The sequence below is a fragment of the Puma concolor genome, chromosome A1 (genome assembly GCF_028749965.1).
Source record: "Puma concolor isolate L17-30 chromosome A1, mPumCon1.1.hap2, whole genome shotgun sequence".
Classification (NCBI taxonomy): domain Eukaryota; kingdom Metazoa; phylum Chordata; class Mammalia; order Carnivora; family Felidae; genus Puma; species Puma concolor.
In genome coordinates, this window is record NC_141667.1 from 158,035,415 (window position 1) to 158,060,799 (window position 25,385).

The 25,385-nt window shown below is 34.0% G+C and overlaps 1 protein-coding gene and 1 pseudogene across 1 annotated transcript; both read right to left on the minus strand.

Moving 5' to 3' along the window:
* Positions 1-9,312: 9,312 nt before the first annotated feature.
* LOC112856910 (olfactory receptor 2M3-like) lies at positions 9,313-15,259 on the minus strand. Its single transcript, XM_025920210.2, has 2 exons — positions 15,202-15,259; positions 9,313-10,272 (listed from the first exon to the last, which is right to left on the minus strand). The coding sequence occupies exon 2, from the start codon at positions 10,258-10,260 to the stop codon at positions 9,313-9,315; it is 948 nt and encodes a 315-aa protein (XP_025775995.2). The 5' UTR covers positions 10,261-10,272; positions 15,202-15,259.
* A 7,554-nt stretch (positions 15,260-22,813) lies between these two features.
* LOC112856921 (olfactory receptor 2M3-like) lies at positions 22,814-23,708 on the minus strand (annotated as a pseudogene).
* Between the last annotated feature and the right edge of the window lie 1,677 nt (positions 23,709-25,385).

Genomic DNA, 25,385 nt, shown 5'->3' on the forward strand with positions numbered 1-25,385 from the left:
ACCTGGCTGAAGTCGGACGCTTAACCAACTGCGCCACCCAGGCGCCCCATCATTTTCTGATTAATCCATTCATTCTTTAGTATGGTGTTCTTTACCTTCCATGTATTTGTGGTCTTTCCAATATTTTTCTTGTGGTTGACTTCAAATTTCATAGCATTGTGGTCCAAAAATATGCATGTTATGATCTCAATCTTTTTGTACCCATTGAGGGCTGATTTGTGACACAGGATGTGACCTGTTTTGGAGAATGTTTCATATATACTTGGAAATAATGTGTATTCTGTTGCTTTAGGATGAAATGTTCTGAATGTATCTGTTAAATCCATCTGGATCAGTGTTTCATTCAAAGCCATTGTTTCCTTGTTGATTTTCTGCTCAGCGTACCCTGCCTGCTTTTTTGAGTGAGGAGACAAACCTAGGGTCTCTGTACTCCCTACTCCTCTGCCATTTTAACCAACTGATATTTGAAATAAATATTAAAACATCTTGAACACCCAGTAAATTGATCTGAGGACTGAGAGAATAAAAATACACACCTAGGGGTCAAAAAACTGCCCCATCTTGGACGGTAGGAGCTATAGAGAGCTGATTTAGGAAAAAGAAGAGCTGAGGTATTTTGTCCCCACTCAAAGAGTCCTTTTTAATATACTTGCTGTGCTGGTTTAGTTGTCATAAACTCCTTTGGTTTTGTCTGTGAAATTATTTATTTCTCTTTATCTATCTTTATATCTCCTATTCTGAATAAAATTCTTGCTCAATAAAGAATTATTGGCTGCATATTTTATCTTCTGCTTGTTGTTTCAGCTTCAGAAGTTCTCTATTTAGTTTTTGGTTCAGTCATTGTATTCTTTGGCTCCAAAATTTTGTTTTTGTTTTTGTTTTCAGTGGTTTAATTACCTATACCGAACTTTATATTTTGGTCATGCAATTTGTCTTGATTATATGTTTAGTTGTCTATGTCCTTGTAAGATAATTATTTGGAATTGTGTGTCAGACAATTCACAGTTCCTTATTTTTGTGGGAACAGCCACGGAAGGAATATTTTGTTCCTTATGTGGGCTTATGTTTTCATGGTACTTAATTGTCCTTAAACTCTTGAATTACTGCTTAACACTTAAAGAAGTAGTCTCCTTCTCCAGTCCTTGATGAGTGGCTTGAAGATTTAAAGATCTTTACCAGTCAGCCCTGATAGGGAAAACGTCTCTCAGTAATTTTCTACAAATACACCTACACGATTCTTCTTTTTATTCTTGGGCTAAGTCAAGAATTGTGTGCCTTCTCTCAATCTCATTCTCTCAATCTTCACTTTCTGAATCTCATATCAGACTGGGTGCTGAAATCTGTTCACTTATTTTTCCCAGGGCAGTGCCCTATAGAGTTCAAGATTGCATACCTTCTCTCAATTGCACAGAGTCAGGATGGTCACTGAAATCTTTGTGCTGTCTGAGGAGGTTTGTATGCCACTGTTGAATTGCATATACTCTGCATGCCATTTGTGGAATTGCATTGTATCTGTGGAAGTTAACATGCACCATATTGGGGGCATGTGTGTAGGGTTGGAGCATGCATCAGCTCATTGATAGGCTGCAAATGAGTCAACCTTCAAAGTTCATGGGTGAAGACCCAAAGCCAGTTAGTAGCATCTGTAATGGGTTTTTGAGGTCTGTGTGGTGGTTGCTGTAAGCCCCCACTCCTTTTCTCTACTCCAAGCACCTCCGGATTATTCATCTAGGCCTAAAATTGCAATAATCTGGTAAGGCAAGACATATATATGAACCTCTTAGGAGATATCTTGTGAGGCTGGGGAAGCCAGGTCCTCACTCTGTTCTTATTTTCTCCCTTGGGATAATTTGCAAGCCAAGTGTGTCTCTTTATGCTGAGCTATATCTTAGGGAAGGTCATGAATAAAGTGCTATCATTCTTCTCATCCTCTTCCATGTGTCTGTTCTTGGATTCTTTGCTTGATCAGTGTTCTGAAATTCCCCCTCTGCCTCTTGTGTTCCCACAAAGATACTGCCATCCATGGATAATTGTGAAAATTATTATATCCATAAATTATGAGAGCTGGAATTTCTTATTCAGTCATCTTGCTCCAAATCATCTCCTTTATATTATATATTCAAATAGAAGCTTATGAATTTTTTTCACACATAACTTAAGGAAGTTTAAGCAAATTTATAATCATATTATTTTCCTTGCTAATTGTTTTTTAAAGAATAATGAAGGTTTAGGCTTTCTTTATATACAGACTTAATGTATTTTTAATCCTAATAATCTATGAATGACCTCTAGTTTTGCAATAGTTTTATTCTTGAAGCACCCTCTCAAGAGCTTAGGATATAATTTCAGTCTTGAGTAATTTCTCTACACAAAAATTTTATATTACCAATATTAAATTCATTATTTTTTTATAAAATAACTATTTTAAAATTTTTCTCTACTGCTTCAACTAACACTTATTTTGCACCTATATGCACATACACACACACATATGTATGTACTTTCATCCAAATGTAAAACAACTTGTTTAACTAATGTTTGAATTGAATTTCAGTAAAAAAAAAAATGTCAAACAATATTGTGAACAAGAAATTTTGGTTAAAATGTAGACTTTCTTTTATTAAAATAAAATTTCATTATGGATATTATTTTATTGCTCTCACCAATTTTTTCATATCTGTTTGCTTTGCAGAGAATCCAAGAGGTGTAGTATTTGTTTTAATCGTATTTAAAACTGAAAATTGAAAAAGAAAATTATTGAATACAGCATCCATAATTGTTTACAAGATTGACAATGTTATGTCTTTATTCATTGTGTAAAATGTTATAATAAATAGAATACCCATTACATGTGCTCTGGACAAATTATAAGTCTATAATACAATTCTATAAATTCTCTTAATCTAATAAGCAGAAATATTATGAATTTAAATAATTTCCAAAAGTTGTCTTAATTCACTCAACCATTTGGGCATTACCAAGTTTCTCTCAGATTACTGGTAGAATCAATAAATGAAATATTATTTTTATGTCTTTTGTGAATATAAGTATGCAATTAATCTGGATGTGTCTGGCAGAAAAATCCTAAACCATCTCCATATTCTCTATTCCCTGGTGTTATTCTCATTATTATGTTATATTATAAAATAAGAGTAAATTGTGCAGCTATAATATCACAAATCAGTAGAATTTAAGAATTTGAAACAAGATGAACTTTGATTGGCTTATATTAACTAGTTGTCATTTTTCAGAAGAGAACTTAATGTTTGCATTACATCACAGAAGTTCTCATGAAAAAAACATACAGAGAGGGTCACGTTCATGGCTCAGTCACTTGTGTTTGACTCTTGATTTCGGCTCAGGTCTTGATCTCAGGGTTCGTAGAATGGAGTCCTATTTCTGTCACAGTCACAGAGCCTGCTTGAGATTCTCTTTCAGTCTGTCTCTGCCCTGCTCATCTTCTCATGCTCTCTCTCTCTCTCTCTCTCTTTCTCTCAAAAATAAATAAACGTTAAAAAAAAGCAAACATATGTTAGTCAGCTTTATAAAAATTACTCATTTCTGCTGTGTTTGATGTGATCTCTACTCCTTCAATCTTTATTTCATTTATTTGGGTCATTTTCTTTTTTCTTTTTGATCCATTGGCTAGTGGTTTATCAATTTTGTTAATTCTTTCAAAGAACCAGCTTCTGGTTTCATTGATCTGTTCTACTGCTGTTTTGGTTTTGATAGCATTAATTTCTGCTCTAATCTTTATTATTTCTTTCTTCTGCTGGTTTTGTGTTTTATTTGCTGTTCTTTTTCCAGCACCGTAAGGCATAAGGTTAGGTTGTGTATCTGAGATCTTTCTTCCTTCTTTAGGAAGGCATGGATTGCTATATACTTTCCTCTTATGACCACCTTTGCTGCATCCCAGAGGTTTTGGGTTGTGGTGCTATCATTTTCATTGACTTCCGTATACTTTTTAATTTCCTCTTTAACTTCTTGGTTAGTCCATTCATTCTTTAGTAAGATGTTGTTTAGTCTCCAAATATTTGTTACCTTTCCAAATTTTTTCTTGTGCTTTATTTCGAGTTTCATAGTGTTGTGGTATGAAAATACACACTGTATGATCTTGATCTTTTTGGAGTTAGGGCTGATTTGTGTCCCAGTATATGGTCTATTCTGGAGAATGTTCCATGTGCACTGGAGAAGAATATATTCTGCTGCTTTAGGATGAAATGTTCTGAATATATCTAAGTCCATCTGGTCCAGTGTGTCATTCAAAGCCATTGTTTCCTTGTTGATTTTTTGAGTAGATGATCTGTCCATTGCTGAGAGTGGGGTGTTGACATCTCCTACTATTATGTATTACTTTCAATGAGTTTCTTTATGTTTGTAATTACTTGACTTATATATTTGGGTGCTCTCACATTTGGCACATAAATGTTTACAATTGTTAGCTCTTCTTGGTGGATAGGCCCCTCGATTATGATATAATGCCCTTCTGCATCTCTTGATACAGTCTTTATTTTAAAGTCTAGATTGTCTGATATAAGTATGGCTACTCTGGGTTTCTTTTGTTGACCATTAACATGATAGATTGTTCTCCGTCCCCTTATTTTCAATATGAAGGTGTCTTTAGGTCTAAATTGGGTCTCTTGTAAACAGCATATAGATGGATCTTGTTTTCTTGTACATTCTGTTACCCTTTTGATTGGAACATTGAGTCCATTGATGTTCTGAGTGAGTACTGAATAATAAGAGAATATTATGAGCAATTATATGCCAATAAAATGGGCAATCTGGAAGAAATGGAAAAAATTCCTAGAAACATATACACTACCAAAACTGAAACAGAAAGAAATAGAAAATTGGAACAGACCCATAACCAGTAACGACATTGAATTAGTAATCAAAAATCTGCCAAAAAACAAGAGTCCAGGGCCAGATATCTTTCCAGGGTAATTCTACCAAACACTAAGAAGATGTAACACCTATTCCCTTGAAACTGTTCCAAAAACTGTTCCAGAAATGGAAGGAAAACTTACAAACTCTTTCTATGAAGCCAGCATTATCCTGATTCCAAAACCAGACAGATACCACAGTAAAAAGCAGAACTATAGACCCATATACCTGATGACCATGGATGCAAAAATTCTCAACAAGATATTAGCCAACTGGATCCAAGAATACATTAAGAAAATTATTCACCACGACCAAGCAGGATTTATACCTGGGATGCAGGGCTGGTTCAATATCTGCAAAACAATAATGTGATTCATCATATCATTAAAAGAAAGGAAACATAAAAGAACCATATGATTCACTCAATAGGTGCAGAGAAAGCATTTGACAAAATACACCATCTTTTCTTTATAAAAACCCTCAAGAAATTAGGGATAGAGGGAGCATAACTCAAGATCATAAAAGCCACATATGAATGACCCAACGCTAATATCATCCTCAATGGGGAAAAACTGAGAGCTTTCCCCCTAAGGTCAGGAACAAGACAGGGATATCCACTCTCACCACTGTTATTCAACATAGTATTGGAAGTCGTAGCCTTTGCAATCAGACAACACAAGGAAATAAAAGGCATCCAAATCAGCGAGGAGCAGGTCCAACTTTCACTCTTCACAGATGACATGATACTCTGTATAGAAAACTCAAAATATTCCACCAAAAACAGCTAGAAATGATTAATTAATTCAGCAAAGTAAAGGGATATAAAATCAATGCATAGAAATAGGTTGCATTCGTACACACCAACAATGAAGTGACAGAAAGACAAATCAAGGAATTGATCCCATTTACAGTTACACAAAAAACCATAAAATACCTAGGAATAAATCCAACCAAAGCGGTGAAAAATCTATACACTGAAAACTATAGAAAGCTTATGAAAGAGGGGCGCCTGGGTGGCGCAGTCGGTTAAGCGTCCGACTTCAGCCAGGTCACGATCTCGCGGTCCGTGAGTTCGAGCCCCGCGTCAGGCTCTGGGCTGATGGCTCAGAGCCTGGAGCCTGTTTCCGATTCTGTGTCTCCCTCTCTCTCTGCCCCTCCCCCGTTCATGCTCTGTCTCTCTCTGTCCCAAAAATAAATAAACGTTGAAAAAAAATTTAAAAAAGAAAGCTTATGAAAGAAATTGAAGAAGACACAAACAAATGGAAAATATTCCATGCTCCTGGGTAGGAAGAACAAATATTATTAAAATGTTGATACTACCCAAAGAAATCTACATATTCAATGCAATACCTATCAAAGTAACACTAGCATTCTTCACAGAGCTGGAACAAATAATCCTAAAATTTGTATGGAATCAGAAGAGATCCTGAATAGTCAAAACAATCTTGAAAAAGAAAACGAAAGGAAGAGGCATCACAATCCCAGACTTCCAGCTATACTACAAAGCTGTAATCATCAAGACAGTATGGTACTGGCACAAGAAAAGACACTCTGATCAATGGAATAGAATAGAGAACTCAGAAATTGACCTACAAATGTATGGCCAACTAATCTTTGACAAAGCAGGAAAGAATATCCAACGGAAAAAATACAGTCTGTTCAGCAAGTGGTGCTGGGAAAACTGGACAGCGACATGCAGAACAATGAAATTGGACCACTTTCTTACACCATACACAAAATAAACTCAAAATGGATGAAAGACCTAAATGTAAGACAGGAATTCACCAAAATCCTCGAGGAGAAAGCACACAAAAACCTCTTTGATCTTGGCCACAGAAACTTCTTACTCAACATGTCTCCGGAGGCAAGGGAAACAAAAGTAAAAAATGAACTACCGGGACCTCATCAAAACAAAAAGCTTCTGCACAGTGAAGGGAACAATCAGCAAAACTAAAAGGCAACCAACAGAATGGGAGAAGATATTTGCAAATGACACATCAGATAAAGGGTTAGTATCCAAAATCTATACAGAACTTATCAAACTCAACACCCAAAAAACAAATAATTCAGTGAAGAAATGGGCAAAACATGAATAGACACTTCACCAAGAAGACACCCAAATGGCCAATCGACACATGAAAAAATGCTCAACATCACTCATCATCAGAGAAATGCAAATCAAACCACAATGAGATACCACCTTACCCCTGTCAGAATGGCTAACATTAACAACTCAGGCAATAACAGATGTTGGTGAGGATGTGGAGAAAGAGGATCTCTTTGCATTGTTGGTGGGAATGCAAGCTGATGCAGCCACTCTTGAAAAAAGTATGGAGGTTCCCCAAAAAACTAAAAATAGAACTATCCTACGACCCAGCCATCGCACTACTAGGCATTTATCCATGGGATACAGGTGTGCTGTTTCGAAGGGACACATGCACCCCCATGTTTATAGCAGCACTATCAACAATAGCCAAAGTATGGAAAGAGCCCAAATGTCCATCGATGGATGAATGGGTAAAGAAGAAGTTATATATATATATATATATATATATATATATATATATATATATGTATATACATACACACACACATACACACATAATGGAGTGAATCAAAAAGAGTGAAATCTTGCTATTTGCAAATACATGGATGGAACTGGAGGGTATTATGCTAAGTGAAATTAGTCAGAGAAAGACAAAACTCATGACTTCACTCATATGAGGACTTTAAGAGACATAACATATGAAAATAATGGAAGTGAAACAAAAATAATATAAAAACAGGGAGGGGGACAAAATATAAGAGACTCATAAATATAGAGAACAAACTGAGGGTTATGGGAGGGATTGTGGGAGAGGGATGGGCTAAATGGGTAAGGGGCACTAAGGAATCTACTCCTGAAATCATTGTTGCACTATATGCTAACTAATTTGCATGTAAATTAAAAAAATAAAGTTAAAAAAATAAAAGCAATATATTATTTAAAAAATTACTCATTTCAACAAACGCATGAGCTTTGAAGGTGACCTTAAGTTTCAGATAAAACCGCAGCTCCAACCAACACATGGATCTTACATTCTGATATCAGAAGCAGAATATCTATGTTAGCCACGCTGGAAACTCTGACAAATATAAACTCTGACATAAACGGTTGCTATTCACAGCTGCTAAATTTGTGTTAATTTGTTGTATACAGTGGGGATGTTACCACACAGTTTTAATGAAACAGTTCATATTCATATTATGGTATAAAGATTTTTCTGTTTAAGCCACAAGAATCTCCAGAATTATATATCTATATCATCTATATCTAAATGATGATCTACATATACGTATTTTATACATATATCTAGATAGATAAAAATATCATTATGAACTTATATTTGGGGATGTCACACATGAGATTTAAGGAAAATATGCAGCCTAAAGAAAACCAATACTTCTTCATTAAACAAAAATTATTATGTTTTCATACAATAACAGTACACAATCCATATAAAGAGGAAAATATCTAAGAATGAGAAAAACCATGTTTTAGGATTCATATTTACATTTTAGTTTCCCATGTATAGGACTGTTTGATTTCTATAGGAAAATAAAATAAATGATAACACCCCAGTTATCTACTATCCCGAAGAAGGACAATTTCTTTTTTTTTTAATTTTTTTTAACGTTTATTTATTTTTGAGACAGAGAGAGACACAGCATGAACAGGGGAGGGGCAGAGAGAGAGGGAGACACAGAATCTGAAACAGGCTCCAGGCTCTGAGCTGTCAGCACAGAGCCCGATGCGGGGCTCGAACTCACGGACCCTGAGATCATGACCTGAGCCAAAGTCGGACGCTCAACCGACCAAGCCACCCATGCGCCCCTAAGAAGGACAATTTCTAGAACAATTAAAGCTCGATGTGGCTATATCACAATACAATACCCCTTATTTCCCATCCAGTTATGACAAATTCATTTACATAATAATCTTATATTCATTCCCATAAATTGCTTCGTCATTCACTTTTTTTAAAAAATTGATCACTCCAAATTAAGATTTTTGGATTTCATAAAAAGCATTTTTTCTCCAAGGTTAAGCTTATGACATGTTATAAAAACATAATTTTAATCAATGCAACCAAACAATGGGATGTAGTCATGGCAAAAAATTTTTAAATTGGTATAATACAATGGAATAAACTGCGGATTTTTTTGTACTAAATAATTTCCTTATAGCCATAGCTTCAAACTACCATAAAAATGTAAACTATTTGAAGAAAAAATGAAAACAATTTTTCAATTTCTAAAATCTTTGTTGTTGCCTATAAATCTACAAAGATCAGGAAATATTAGTTACTTAATTGGATTGATTGAATACATAAATTTAAGCATAAAGCAAAGAAGGTACTGGGAAAAAACAAAGCGTAAAGATTATCAGGCAATTTGCTCTCCAGACTTACCCTTTCCTAACACCTTCATGAATGCTCTGGCCACATCCTTGTTGCGGAGGCTATAGATGAGAGGATTCAGCATGGGAGTAAGGATAGTGTAGAAGACAGACACGAATTTGTCCTGGGTGGGGGTACGATCTGAACTGGGCCTCATGTATATGAACATGGCTGCTCCGTAATACATTCCTACTACCATGAGGTGAGAAGAACAGGTGCCAAAAGCTTTACGTGGGCCCTCTCCAGATCCCATGTGAATGACAGCCACAATAACATGAACATAGGAAGCAATGATTACTGCTACAGGGAAAAGAAGCATAATAATACAGCATATAAATACCATCCTTTCAAATAACAATGTGTTAGTGCATGAGAGAGTGAGAAGGGCAGGGACATCACAGAAAAAGTGGGGTATTTCTCGGGCTCCACAATATGAGAAAGACAATGCAACTGCAGCTTCAATTATACCGTCAAGTGAGCCAAGAATCCATGAAAAAGCTGCCATGAGACCACATATTTTCTGGTTCATGAGAATTGAGTATCTTAATGGGTGGCAAATGGCAACATAACGGTCATAAGCCATTGAAGCCAACAGGAAACATTCTGCTCCAAGCAGAGACACATATAAGAATATCTGGGCTCCACAACCAGCCAGAGAGATAGACTTCCTGCCAGACAAGTAGTTGAAAACCATCTTGGGTACAGTGGTGCAGATGAGCATGAGGTCCATGAGGGAGAGTTGGCTGAGAAGGAAGTACATGGGGGTGTGGAGTTGGTTGTCCAGGCAGATGAGGAGAACCATAACAGTGTTTCCCATGAAGGCCACTGTGAAGATGCCCAAGACCAGTGAGAAAAGGAAGATGTGAGTGGGGCTGTCATTGAAGATTCCTACCAGGATAAAGTCTGAGTTGAAGGTCTGATTCTCCCATGCCATGATAAATGTTTACTGCAAGGAATACAAGAAGTGACAAATGGCTGTGATTGTGTTATAGAAACATCAAGCACTTCCTTCCCTAAGTCACCACTTCTACCAAATTGCCTAAGCAAGAGGCAATTGTTTCTCTGGTCATAATTTCATTTTTAGACTGGATATATTAAAGCATTGTTTTATCTTGATATGATTATTTTATGTTAGATGAATTATTTTCGTTTAAAAATTTATTTATTTAAATTCAAGTTTGTTGTTAATGAAGAATGTGTGGTTCACAGACATAGTAAGTTACATGTTAAAAATATGAGAGTTTTCTCAGGGCACCTGGGTGGCTCAGTCAGTTAAGCATCCGACTTCAGCTCAGATCAGGATCTCACAGTTTGTGGGTTCCAGCCCGGCGTCAGGCTCTGTGCTGACAGCTCAGAGCCTGGAGCCTGTTTCGGATTCTGTGTCTCCCTCTCTCTCTGCCCCTCCCCTGCTCATTCTCTGTCTCTGTCTCAAAAATAAATAAACATTAAAAAAATAAAAATATGAGAACTTTCTCAAGTCATATAATGAGGTTAGAGAAACTAGTCAGCTCATATGCGTAGTGTAGATTATCCATTCATAAAAACTTTATGATCATGGAAGACATAAATTTCTGAGAAGTCAATGAGATTTTATTTATGGTTCTTTTTTGTTTTCCATGAAATTTTGCATAAAATTTCTATCGAAGTGTAGAGAAAATCATGTATTGATGGAAATGAGACAAGATTAATCACATGTCAGGTAAACAGAAGAGATTGAGAAATCAGCAATCTGATGTCCATTATGTAATATTTATTCTAATAATGGTGGGTTATAGTGTAAATAGTTCCTCATAAATATACCGTTTCCTCACTCATCTCTAAAAGTGACATGTGTCCACAAGGCAGTCAAGTATTGATCTCAAGATACAGGATAAAGGAGAGTACAAAGGCAAAGGCATGTCTGGTACAGATTACTTCAGCTGTGTGATTTTAGGCAATTAATTCCTACAATCTTTATTTTACAGTATATTAACCTGAATATTTATAATATCTATATTACAGTGTGTTATTAAAATCAAATTAGATTATATTTTTAAAGTGTGAATATTATCTGAAGTTTGTATGATATATATATTTTAAAATAAATATATACTACTAAAAGTAAGAGAGACCACACTTAGTTACCTCCACACTACTCTAGCTTACATAAAATTAATCTCTTCCATGTCCTTAGCAAAACCTTTTAAGATTTCTTTGGCTATGCAATAGCATACATATAATTCTTTATTTTCATATTCATTTTTTCCCTTCTTTACCCCCTTTCCAAGAGACAAGAAATTCTTTACTTTCTTTCTTCCCTAACACTCCCTGGACAGATTATGAATATTCATTTTCTTCACCACTTTGGGTCCTTCTAAACTCTTTATCTCTGTAGCATTCAACAATTCAGTGTATATAATATTTCAATCATAACTCAGGTATTTAATACATCCTAAATTTCTGACCAGTTATAAATTCTCTTAGCATTATTCCTTATATTTATAATACTTATCAAGAAACTCAACCTACACTGTGTAAATAAGCATAGCTCATGCTATTTAAATTTTCAAGTATTTCACTCCTCTACACACAATTGTTTATTAAATATTTCTAACACAATCTTTTAACCTTATTCAAACTGTGATTCAAAAGTGATTATTCACGCTACAGAAAAAACTTCAAACATTACTACTGAAAAATAACATGAGTTTTCAAGCCTCTGATTAAAATTTATTGACCAGCAGAAAATTAAAACATCACTTGGTTTACTATCATTTCTGTGCTTCTAAAAAGCAATATATCCTTTCTACTTCAAGTTTGCTCATGTTGTTTTACCTGGTGAAAGTCTCTCTCTTTATGTTTTGAAACATAAATATTAGTACCTATGGAACATTCAGCATATATCTAGTCATTTCCTGACAATTTGCCACTTTTTCCCCTTTAATAGGTAATCTTTCAATCAATTGTGCATCCTGGAATAATACCCAAAACAACAAATTCATCAGTATTCCCAATTTGGACATTAATTGCATAAATAACAATTCTATAAATTTGGAAAGTGGAAGTGCCTTGAAAGCTGCACAGGCTGAAGAACTCCATGGGCCAGATTTTTCTTTGTCCTGCATTTGTCTTCTTGTCTTTCTGCTTAATCAAGGCCATATAATGCTATCTAGACTGAATACAGCTTACATAGGTGGCATTATCTAGGGAAGTAAATGTCCTTGACACTCTATGTACAAACTTCCAAATCAAATTTCTATGGAGTAATTTATAAAAATAAATTGCTAAAGGAGTGTTGTAGTAATTTTTCACTATGCTTTCCTTGTCTCCATTATTTAAAAGTGACAGGACCTGACTCTATATTTAGATCTTATTTTGCTCATGGCTGCTTTTTACAATCTCTGTGTTAACAAACTCCATCACATTTTAAATCTATTCCCCTTCACATTATGTCATTATGTGACAACAATCCATGAATTTTAGCCCATAAAAGGAATGAATGGAAGAATTGCAATGGAGATAGTTAGAACTGTTCAAAACTAACTGGCTTCTATAAAAGTCAGTTAGAAGAATCTTTAATAATTTGAGATGAGAAACAGTTTTAAGTTGTCCATTTTCAGTAGATAAATGTAAAATTTACTTTGTAGTAGGTAAGGAGGTTCTGCCTATATATTCCTGTATTTTTTTTATGTTTCTTATTTCTTCAATGTGGGCATACATACAATGATATATTATTATATTATATTAATTATATATTATGTTATGTTGTTATGTTATGTTATGTTATGTTATGTTATGTTATGTTACGCTATTGCACGATCTTTTATTTTGGCAAACTGATCTCACAAAGTCTCATTTCCTTTACTTTCCTAGGAGAGGAAGCTATAGTAAACAACGTTTCACATTGGTGGTCAAGACACTTATTTCTGAATACTGTCAGCTCAAGCTCCTCCACATCATCTCTCTGAAGCAATGTCTTAGTTAAAATGTGTTATTTTATATTAATAAGTGCATTTAGTTATAGCTATAATAACATGAGGAATTTATATAAGCATTACAGCTATAAAGTTAACAACATAATGTACATTAATCCATTGCTTCATCAAATTTTATCCAAATAATTTCTCAACAAATCCCTCATAGTGTGGAATTAATAGACTTTGTCTATACATACTTAAAAAACAGACTATGACACAACTTTAGCTAAATATAATTTATGTTTTTATTAATTATGCTCACCAGCTTCAAGAAATGTATTTTGAAGAAAGATAATTTTAAAAATTGTTATAGGAAGAGGAGAGGAAAAGAGTCAAGTTGACTAAACAAAGACAGTTGACATTCAGTGGAATGTTGAAAGACCTTGTGTGTTTTGAATGACCAAATGAGTTGGAAAGAAATTTGAGGGGGATAGTGAATGAGGGAGAGAAAATTGAGAAAAGGAGAGTTTAGTTGAATACATATTAGGATAACTGAGCATTCATCTCTGCTCTATATATGCTGCTTAATGTCAATGGAGAAGTCATGCTCTCCCTCCTAATAAAGACACAAAAAATAAATAGTATGTTATAGATAAAATGGTATGCAAAAAATGTCCTTATGGAAACTTAGGAATTATTACTTAAATCCATCCTCTGTTTACCTATAAAATTTTCAAGTTACATTTCTCAAAAGTGAGTTGTGATACCTTTTGGAAAGGCTTATCAGTATTTCTAAAAAGCCCATCTATTTGCATCATATCTAAATATTACAGATAAAACTAAGTTTCTATTTTTCACTTTACCCAACACTCTAATTTTGGATTTTCCCAAAGAATAAGTGGATTGTATCACTCCTCTTATAAGTTCAATTCTCAAATGGCTCAAATTAGCTGCAGAGCATATTTCACCATCTTGCTGACCTTGATTTGAGACACTGCTACTTCCAGATCCCAAAGATACAACTGAGATAAGTAGGAGCTTTTAGGAGGTGTCTCTTGATGTCTGCTGTTCCACAATCTTTCACATTTGTAAATCACACCTCCTTTCAAATTCCAAAACAGGACTATCTTTCTTCATGCCTCCTTCTTCATTCCTTAGCTAGCAAGATATGCATATAAAAAACTTTCAGAAGATGTGTGGTGTCTACCTCTGTTCTATGTAAAGGCAATATTATGGACCTTCAGATCAGACAGTTTACTGAGTTTATAGTCTTGATCTACCACCAACTCCTATGTCAACAGACAGGTTAGCTAATGTCTCTGAGATTTTATTTTAATTCCCTCCATTCCTCTAAGGATTGTTAAAAAGTAGAATAGGTTAATTCTTTAAATACATGTATCACAACATGAATTCATCAGATGAGCATTACTATCATTACTTACATCCAAATCACATCTCCCCACCCTAATTTGCAATAACCTTAATTTATTCCTCTTGATTATTTTTGAAAATAATCTATTTTTCTTATTAGATTATTTGTTCCTGATTTGTAAGCTATATGCTTATTTTCTATGTGTTTAGTTCAACTACAGAAAATTGCACAAAAATGAAGCCTATATGATCCTCACAGTGATTGGAAACAAGAACAAATAGACTAGATCCACTGGAGAGTCTTGCAATGATTCTGAATTTAGCATTTATAACATTGTTCTAAATAATGCCTTGTATTTAATATCTTCACAGGTATTATTTAATTTAACCTTCAAAAAGATCTGTGACAAATATAAGAAATACATTTATTTTACAGAGACTATAAAGGGGTAAGTTAGAGATCAACATGAAAAAGTGGTCCGTACTTAAAGAACTTCAAAATATCAAAATTGCTAATACATATAGCTTTTGAATAAAATTCTATTCCCTTTGATTGAACATCAGAATGCTTTAGATATTTTGGAATGTACAGTCTCATTCAAACTTACCTTCCAGGTGTTATCAAGAATGATACTATTTACAGAGTAACTGAAATCCTTTAACTTTCAGAGAAAATATATGTAACACAATTTTAGTAAGTCATCTGTGATTTAATTTCATAATCCATCCAGGGAATTCAGTCCCTGTTCTTCAATTATAATAATTTATTTTAGCACCCATTTTTTCTCTTAGGACTTCATACATAATTAGTTTTCCACCTGAAAATAAGAAAAATAGTTTAGACATTGTTTAATTATGAATAACTATTTTTGAACATGTGACTTCATATGTGACAATTTCTAAACTGTTTGAATGATTTCCTAAATCCAGGTCAAATTAAAATTTTCTTAGTATTAATAGCCATTAACTTCTACTTTATATGCAAATATAAATAAACTAGCTATCAGCAGATGAATATTTATGTAAAAAATATCAAGGAATTCACAATATAAAAAGATGTAAAATGTGACAATATGTACCTAAAATGTAAGGAAGAGTAAAGAATGGGTTCAAACTTAAATGACCAAGAATTAAATAAAGACTGCTATATGCAAAAGAGGTAATATGGTAATAGTGACTATATACAAATACTCACTAATAAATATGCAAAGAATAAAGTATATCACTAAATAAAATCAGCAAAACATGAAAAGGGGAATGACAAGAAAGGATCATAAAAAATCGTCAGCAACAACCACAAAACAAATAATAAGAAGCCAGTAAACATATATCATTAATAATTACTTTGAATATAAATAAGCTAGATGCTCCAATCAAAAGATATAAGGTGACAGAATGGATTGATAAGAAAAAAAGTTCCATGTCATGCTGCTGACAAGGGACTCATTTTAGACCTAAATATGTTATCATTACCTGTTCTAGTTCTGTAAAATGTGTGTGTGTGTGTGTGTGTGTGTGTGTGTGTGTGTGTGTGTATGCTATTGGTATTTCAACAGGAATTACAATAAATCTTTATATTGCATTAGATAATATAAACATGATAATGATATTTGTTCTTGCAGTCCAGAAACATCGCATATTCTGTCCTTTATTCCTGTCATCTTCAACTTCCTTCATCAATGGTTTGTAGATTTCAGAGTACAGCCCTTTCACCTCATTTGTTAAGTCTATTTCTAGATATTTTATTATTTTGGTGAAATTCTAAATGGGCAGTTTCTTAAATTCCTTTTCTACTACTTCATGATAGTGTATGTAAATGATAAATCTGTATATTGATTTTGTATACTGAAAATCTAATAAATTCATATATCAGCTATAGTAGTTTCTGGGTGGAGTCTTTGGGTTTGCTATATATAGTATCATGTAATCTGCAAATAGTGAAAGTTATACTTCCTCTTTACAAATTTCTCTTTGTGGGGGTGCCTGGCTGGCTCAGTCAGTTGGGCGTCAGACTTGGGCTCAGGTCATGATCTCATGGTTTGTGAGTTCAAACCCCGCGTTGGGCTCTGTGCTGACAGCTCGGAGCCTGGAACCTACTTTGGATCCTGTGTGTGTCTCTCTCTGCTCCTCCCCTGCTCATGCTCTGTCTCTATCTTTCAATAATGAATAAACGACAAAAAAAATTTAATAAAAAACCACATTTCTCTTTGTGTTTTTCTTGTCTGCCTATGTAGCTACAACATTCAGTAGTTATGTTGAATAAAATCAGTGATAATGCACATCCTTGTCTTCATCCTGACCATAGAGGAAAAGCTCTCAGTATTTCATATTGAGTATGATGTTATCTCAGGGTTTATAATACATGGCCTTTATTATGTTCAAGTATGTTTCTTCTAAACCTAATTTGTTGAATGGTTCTATCATGAATGAAGTTTTACTTTGCCAAATGGATTTTTTTACTCTATTTAAATGATCACATGGTTCTTATCCTTTCTGTTATTGATATGATGTATCATGTTGATTGATTGGGAATTTTGAACTACCCTTGCAACTCAGTAAAAAACAAATCCCACTTGATCATGGTGAATGGTTTTTAAATGTATTGTTATACTTGGTTTGCAAGTAGTTTTGAGGGCTTTTGGATCTATGTTTGTCCAAGATGTTGGCCTGTAGTATTCTTTTCTAGCCATGTCTTTATATGTTTATGGTATCAGGGTAATGCTTGCTTCAAAGAATGAATTTGAAAGTTTGCCTTCCTTGTCTGTGTTTTGGAATAGTTTGAGAACAATAGGTACTAATTATTTTTGAAATGTTTGGTAGTATTTGCCTTTAAAGTCATCTGGCTCTGGACTTCTGTTTGTTGGGAATTTTTTGATTACTAATTCAATGTCTTTGATGGTTATCAGACTGTTCAAATTTTTTATTTATTCCTGTATCGCTTTGGTAGTTTGTATGTTTCCAGGAATTCATCTACTTCTAGGTTGTCCTATTTGTTGGCGTATGATTTTTCATAATATTTCTTATATCTTATAAGTGATGAATCACTGGGTTCTACTCCTGAACCCAATACTACACAGTATGTTAACTAACTTTAATTTAAATAAATAAATTACAAAAAATAGATTGAATGTGGAGAAATTGGAGCCCTCATGCATTGATAGCAGAGAATGTAAAATGGTGCAAAACCGTTGGAAAACATTTGGCAGTTCTTTGAAAATTTAAACACAGTGGTGTGCCTGAATGTTCCAGTCATTTGAGCACCCAACTCTTGATTTCAGCTCAGGTCATAATCTCATGTTTCATGTGGTTAAGCCCCATGTCATGGGATTCTTACTCTCCCTCTCTCTCTGCCCCTTTGCCACTTGCATGCATTCTCTCTCTCTCTGTCTCTCTCTCAAAATAAATAAATAAACTAAAAAAAAAAAAAGGTTAAACACAGAATTACTATATGATGTAGTGATTGCACTCTTAGGTATTTAACCTGAGAAAAATTTAAATGTATGCTCCCACAAAAAAATGTGTAAAAATATTCCAAGCAGCGTTATTCATAATAGTCAAAAAGTTAAAATAACCTAAATGCACATCAACTGATGAAATAAATAAAATGTGATATTCTCTAACATCCAATATATTCACCAATAAAAATAAATTAAGTACTAATACATGCTACAAATTGGGATGAAATTTTAAAACGTTATGCTAAGTGAAGGAAACCAGTCACAAAAAGCCACATACTGTATGATTCCATTCATATAAAATGTGCCAAATAGGCAAATTTATAGAGCTTTAAAGTAGACTTGTCATTGCTCAAGATGTTGTAGGTGCAGGTAGAGAATTAGAATTGACTGGTAATGTGTATGGGGTTTATTTTAGTGGGGATGGAAACATTTTAAAGTTAAATTGTGGTGATGGTTGAACACACTGCAAATTTGCTAAAAATTAAAATATATATATATTTAATTGTACACTTTAAACAGGTGAATTTATGGTATGTGAAGTACATCATAAGAAATCTGTTCTTAAAAGAAAAGAAGAATGATGTGGAGAAATATAAACCCTCAAGAGATGTTATTGTTAATGCATACTGCTATAACCATTGTGGAAAACAGTATGGAATTTCCTCAAAAATTAGAAATAGGACTACCATATGATTCAGTGTTTCCAACTGGTATTTATCCAAAGAAAATAACACTTATTCAAAAAGATATATGCATTCCTATGTTTATTGCAGTATTGTTTACAATAGTCCATATATAGAAGGAACCCAAGTGTCCATCATTAGAAGAACAAATAAGATATATATAATCTTTTCTTTTTTACTCATCCATAAAAAATAATGAAATGTTACCATTGGCAACAACATGGATGTAACTAGAGAGTACAATGCTAAGTGAAATACATCAGTCAGAGAAAGGCAAATACCATATGATTTCAATCATGTGTGGAATTTAAGAAACAAAAGAAACCAACAAAGGAGAAAAAAAGAGACAAACTGAATCCAAAACCAAAACTGAAACTCAACAAAACAAAACAGAACAGAAGAAAACAAAAACCCAAGCTCTTAATTATACAGAACAAAAAGATGTTTACCAGACTGGAGGTGGGTCAGGTAATGGGTGAAATAGGTGAAAGTGATTAAGAATACACTTATCATGATGAACACTGAGTAATATGCAGAATTGTGAATCACTATATTATACACTTGAAAGTAATATAACACTGTATGTTAAATCTACTGGAATTAAAATTTTAAAAAAAAACCACTTACTAGGGGGATATAAGAATGGAGTCAATCTCAAAAAAAGATATTGTGAACTTCAAGATAGGTTACTTAAAATTGTTCATACTAAACAGAAAAAAAGATAAGTAAATTAAGAAAAAGTTCAGAACTTAAAGGACTTCTTGGACTTTCATCAAGAACATCATTTTGGAGCATCTGGGTGGCTCAGTTGGATGGGCGTCCAATTTCAGCTCAGGTCATGATCTCACTGTTCGTGGGTTTGAGCCCCACGTCAGGCTCTGTGCTGAGCTCAGAGCCTGGATCCTGCTTCCGATTCTGTGTATCCCTCTCTCTGCCCCTCTCTTGCTCATTCTCTCTCTCTCTCTCTCAAAAATAAACATTAAAAAGAATATCATTAACACTTACAGAAGTCTCCGAAGGATAAGAGAATGCAAAATATATTCATTTGCATTTCCCTGATGATGAGTGATGTTGAGCATCTTTTCATGTGTATATTGGCCATTTGTATGTCTTCATTTGAAAAGTATCGATTTAGGTACATTTTCTATATTTTAATTGACTTATTTGTTGTTTTAGCTATGAAGTTGTATAGCATTTTTTTATACAGATTTTATAGCGAGCCCTTATAAGGTACAAAATTTGTAAATATTTTGTACAATTTCATAGGTTGCCTCTTTATCTTGTTGCTTGTTGTCCAGAAGCTTTTGAATTTGATGTAGTTCAACACGTCTGTTTTTGCTTATATTGCCTCTGACTTTGGTGTGAAATCAATATATATTTGCAAAGAATGTCAATAAGGTTTTTCCTTATATTTACGTCTACAAGTTGTAAACTTTCATATTTTATGTTTTTATGTTAAATGTGTATTTCTTTTATTTTTGGTATGCTGTAAGATAAGGATCTTATTTATTTATTTCTTTATTTCTTTATTTATTTTTGCGCATGGCTGACCAGTTTTCCCAGCATCAATTATTGAAGAAACTTTTTTTCTCATTGTGTATTCTTGGTGTCTTTGTTGAAGATTAATTGAACACATATACTTGGGCTTATTTCTGGTCTCTATTGCATTCTGTAGGAAGTGATTACATTGAATCTGAAGATCACTTTGGGTAGTGTAGCCATTTTAACAAAGGTATTCTTCCAATTCATATACACAGGTTATCTTTCCATTTCAGTGTGTTTCCATTTCCAATTCATTTCATTAGTGTTACAGTGTAAGTGCAAAGGTCTTTTACCACCATGGTAAAATTTATTTCCAAGTGTTTAATTCTTTTTTGATTGATATTGTAAATGGGATTGTTCCTTCAATGTTAATATATGTTGATTTACATACTTAAACTTAAAATAATTCATTTATTCCTTCTACTAAAATTATTTTAAAGTTTACTTATATATTTTTAGTAATCTCTAAGCCCAATGTGGGGCTTCAACTCACAAGCCTGAGATCAAGACTCACACTCTCTTCTGACCGAGCCAGCCAGGTGCCCCCTCATTGTATCAGTAATTTTAATGGAGTCTTTAGTTTTTTCTAAATACGGTCATCCAGTCTGCCAATAGTGATATTTTACATTCTTTTAAAATTAGGTGACCTTTAATTTTTTTTTTCTATTTCTTAATATTCTATCTAGGGCTTTCAGTACTCAGTTAAATAGAGGAGAAGCAGAGGACATTCTGGTCTTGTTCTTTGTTTTAGAGGGAAAACTTTCAGCCTAACACCAGTGAGTATGATGTTAGCCATGGGGTTGTCATATATGGCCTTTCTTACATTGAGTTAGCTGCCTTCCCTCTAAACCCACTTTGCTGAGAGTTTTTACTCATAAAAGGATGCTGAATTTTGTCATAGTTTTTTTTCTCTGCTTCTATTGAGAGGACTGCGTTATTTTTTTTTTAATTTTTTATTCTGTTTATATGATGCATCAGATTAATTAATTCATGTATCTTGAACCACACCTGCATCTCAGAAATAAATCCTACTTGGTCGTGTGTAATAATAATTAAAAATAATAATTGTAATGTGCTTTTGAATTCAGCTCGCTAATAGTTCCTGAGGAATTTTACATCTGTGGTCATCATGAAATGTTGGCATGTAATTTTTATTTTCTTTTAGAGTTCTCTCTCTTTGGTATCATATTAACACTTTTCTCATTAAAAAGTTTGGAAGCATTCCCTGTTCATCATTTTTTAAGAAGAGTTTGAGAAGGATACTTATTAATTCTTCATTAAATATTTGGTAGAATTCACTAGTGATGGCATCTGCTCCTGGAATTTCCGTGTGGTGTGGTTTTGGTTATTGATTCAATTCTTTACTTGTTAATGACCTGCCTCAATTTTCCATGTCTTCATAATTCTGTATTTTAGGTGGTATATTTACAGAAATGTATCGTTTTCTCCTAAATTAGTTAATTCCTAGACAAATAGTTTTTCATAGATGCTTCTTATGATCATTTGTCATTCTGTGGCATAAGTTGCAATATCTCTTTCACTGATAATTTCATTAATTTTATTCCTTTCTTTTTTTAGTTTAACTGAAGATTTGCCAATTTTGTTTATCTTCTCAAAAAATGGTTCTTTATTACATTGATTATTGATTTGGTTTTAATAGTCTCTGTTTAATTTTTATCTACTATCTTGTTTATTATTATCTACTTCTGTTAAATTTGGGCTTTATTAATTATTATTTTTAAGTTATTTTAATCAGTTAATTTAAGATCTTTTTTAAATGTTGATATGCATCACTATAAACTTTTTACTTAGAATTATTTTTGTCACATTTTATAAATTTTTCTATGTCATATTTCCATTTTTATTTTTTGCAAAATATTTATTTCCATTTTAATAAATTTTTGACTCATTGTTCAGGAGTATGCACATACATATACAATGGAATATTACTCAGCCATCAAAAATGATGAAATCTTGCCATTTGCAATAATGTGGATGAAGCTAGAGTGTATATGATAAGTGAAATAAGTCAGAGAAAAACAAATACCATACAATTTAACTAATATGTGTAATTTAAAATATGAAATAAATGAACATAGGGGAAAATGATTGAAGCGAACCATAAAACAGACTCTTAAGTATAGAGAAAAAAACTGAGTATTCTTAGAGGGGCATTGGCCACTGGGATGGTTTAAATTAGTGAGGAGTATGAAGGAAGGTACTTGTTCTTTTGAGTCCTGGGTGTTATATATAAGTAATGAATCACTACATTCTGAAACCAGTATTACACTATATTTTTACTTACTGGAATTCAAATATAAACTTGAAACAAAAAATTTAAAAAAACAATAATAAATCAAATATTTGAAGAAGAAAAACAGCAGAGTTTTCAATTTTCTAAATCTTATGTTTTCCCTATAAATGTACAAAGATCAGTAAACATTAGTTATTTAATTGTATTGGTTAAATACATAAAGTTAAGCATAAGGCAAAGAATAAAGGGAAATAAAACCTAAGTATAAATATTATCAGTCTATTTACTCTCTAGACTCTGCCTCCCCTATGAAAGCTTTGGCCACTTCATTGTTGCAGAGGATCTAGATGAGGGGATTCAGCATGGGAGTAAGAAAGGTGTAGAAGACAGACACCATTTTGCCCTGGGTGGGAGAATAATCTTAAGCGGTCCTCATGTATATGAACAAACCTGCTCATACTACTTTACCATCACCATGAAGTGAGAGGAACTGGTGGTAAAAGATTTCCGTTGGACCTCTCTAGACCCCATTTGAATGACAGCCACAATAACATTAACATAGGAAGCAATGATTATTGCTACAGGGGAAATAAGAATAATAACATAGAATATAAATATCAACCATTAAATAACAATATGCTGGTGCATGAGAGAGTGAGAAGGGCAGGGACATCACAGAAAAAGTGGGGCATTTCCTGGCACCACAATATGAGAAAGACAATGCAACTACAGCTTCAATTAGACCATCATGCGAGCCAAGAATGTATGAAGAAGCTGCCAGGAGATCTTAATAGGTGGCAAATGGCAACATAATGGTCTTAGGCCATTGAAGCCAACAGGAAACATTCTGCTCCAAGCAGAGACACATATAAGAATATCTGGGCTCCACAACCAGCCAGAGAGATGGACTTTCTGCCAGACAAGTAGTTGAAAGCCATCTTGGGTACAGTGGTGCAGATGAGCATGAGGTCCATGAGGGAGAGTTGGCTGAGGAGCAAGTACATGTTGGTGTGGAGCTGGTTGTCCAGGCAGATGAGGAGAACCATAACAGTGTTTCCCATGAAGGCCACTGTGAAGATGCCCAAGACCAGTGAGAAAAGGAAGATGCAAGTGGGGCTGTCATTGAAGATTCCCACCTGGATAAAGTCTGAGTTAAAGTTCTGATTCTCCCATGCCATGATAAATGTTTACTGCAAGGAATACAAGAAGTGACAAATGGCTGTGATTGTGTTATAGAAACATCAAGCACTTCCTTCCCTAAGTCACCACTTCTACCAAATTGCCTAAGCAAGGGACAATTGTTTCTGTAGTCATGTGTTTTTTTTCATTTTTAGACTAGGTATATTGAAGTATACTTTTAGCTTGATATGATTTTTAATGCACAATGAATTGTTCACAGACATAGTTACATCATAAAAATATGAGAGTTTTATCAAGTGATATAATCAGGTTAGATCAACTACTCAACTAATATGTGTAATATAGATTATCCATTCATAAAAACATGGTCATGAAAGGCATAAATGTCTTAAAAGTCAATGAGATTTTCTTTATGTTTCTTTAGTTTTTCCATGAAACTTGGCATAAAAATTATATCAAAGTATAGAGAAAATCATATACTGATTTTAATGAGACAACGTTAATCACATGTCAAGTAAACAGAAGGTATTGAGAAATTAACAATCAGATGTCCATTAAGTATTTTTTTCTTTTTTTTTTTTTTCAACGTTTATTTATTTTTGGGACAGAGAGAGACAGAGCATGAATGGGGGAGGGGCAGAGAGAGAGGAAGACACAGAATCGGAAACAGGCTCCAGGCTCTGAGCCATCAGCCCAGAGCCCGACGCGGGGCTCGAACTCACGGACCGTGAGATCGTGACCTGGCTGAAGTCGGACGCTTAACCGACTGCGCCACCCAGGCGCCCCATTAAGTATTTTTTTCTAATAATTGTGAATTGTAGTGGAAATAGTTTGCTCATAAATACACTCTTTCACTTGTTTGAAAGTCTCTTTCCTCATATTTTGGCATATAAATAATAGATCTTATGATAAATTCAACACACATCAAGTCATCTTCTGATAATTTGACACTTTTCACTCCCTTGTATAAAGCAATCTTTCAATCAAATGTGCATCCTGGAATAATACCAAGAACATCAACAGATTCATCACTTCTTTCAATTTGGAACTAACTTATGTAATTAACTATATAAATTGGGAAAGTGGGAGTGCCTTGAAAGCTGTGCAGCCTGAGAAACTCCATGGATCAGATACTTCTTTGACCTTTATTAAATTGTCTTCTTGTTTACCTTTTTTCCTTAACCAGGGCCATATAATGCTATTGAGACTCAGTCCAACTCATATCAGTGGGATTATCTGGGGAAGCAAAATGTACCTGCCATTTTGCAGTTCATTCTATGTGCAAACCTCCAAATCAAATTTTGTTCTCGTAGCTTATGAAAAAGAAATTGTTTAAGTGGGTGCTGCAATCTTTTTTCACTTTGCTTTCATTGTCCCCATCACTTAAAATTGACAGGAGCTGGGGCACCTGGGTGGCTCAGCTGGTTGAGTGTCTGGCTTTGGCTCAGGTCATGATCTCATGGTTTGTGAGTTTGAGCCCCGCATCAGGCTCTGTGCTGACAGCTCAAGAGCCTGGAGGCTGTTTCGGATTCTGTGTCTCCCTCTCTCTCTGCTTCTCCTGCTTGTGCTCTGTGTGTGTGTCTCTCTCTCTCAAAAATAAATGAACATTATAAAAATGACAAGAGCTGGAGGGGAGGAGCCAATGTGGCAGAACAGCATGGAAAAATTGTTTTTGCATCTTGCATCCATGAAATACAGCCAGATCAACACTAAAC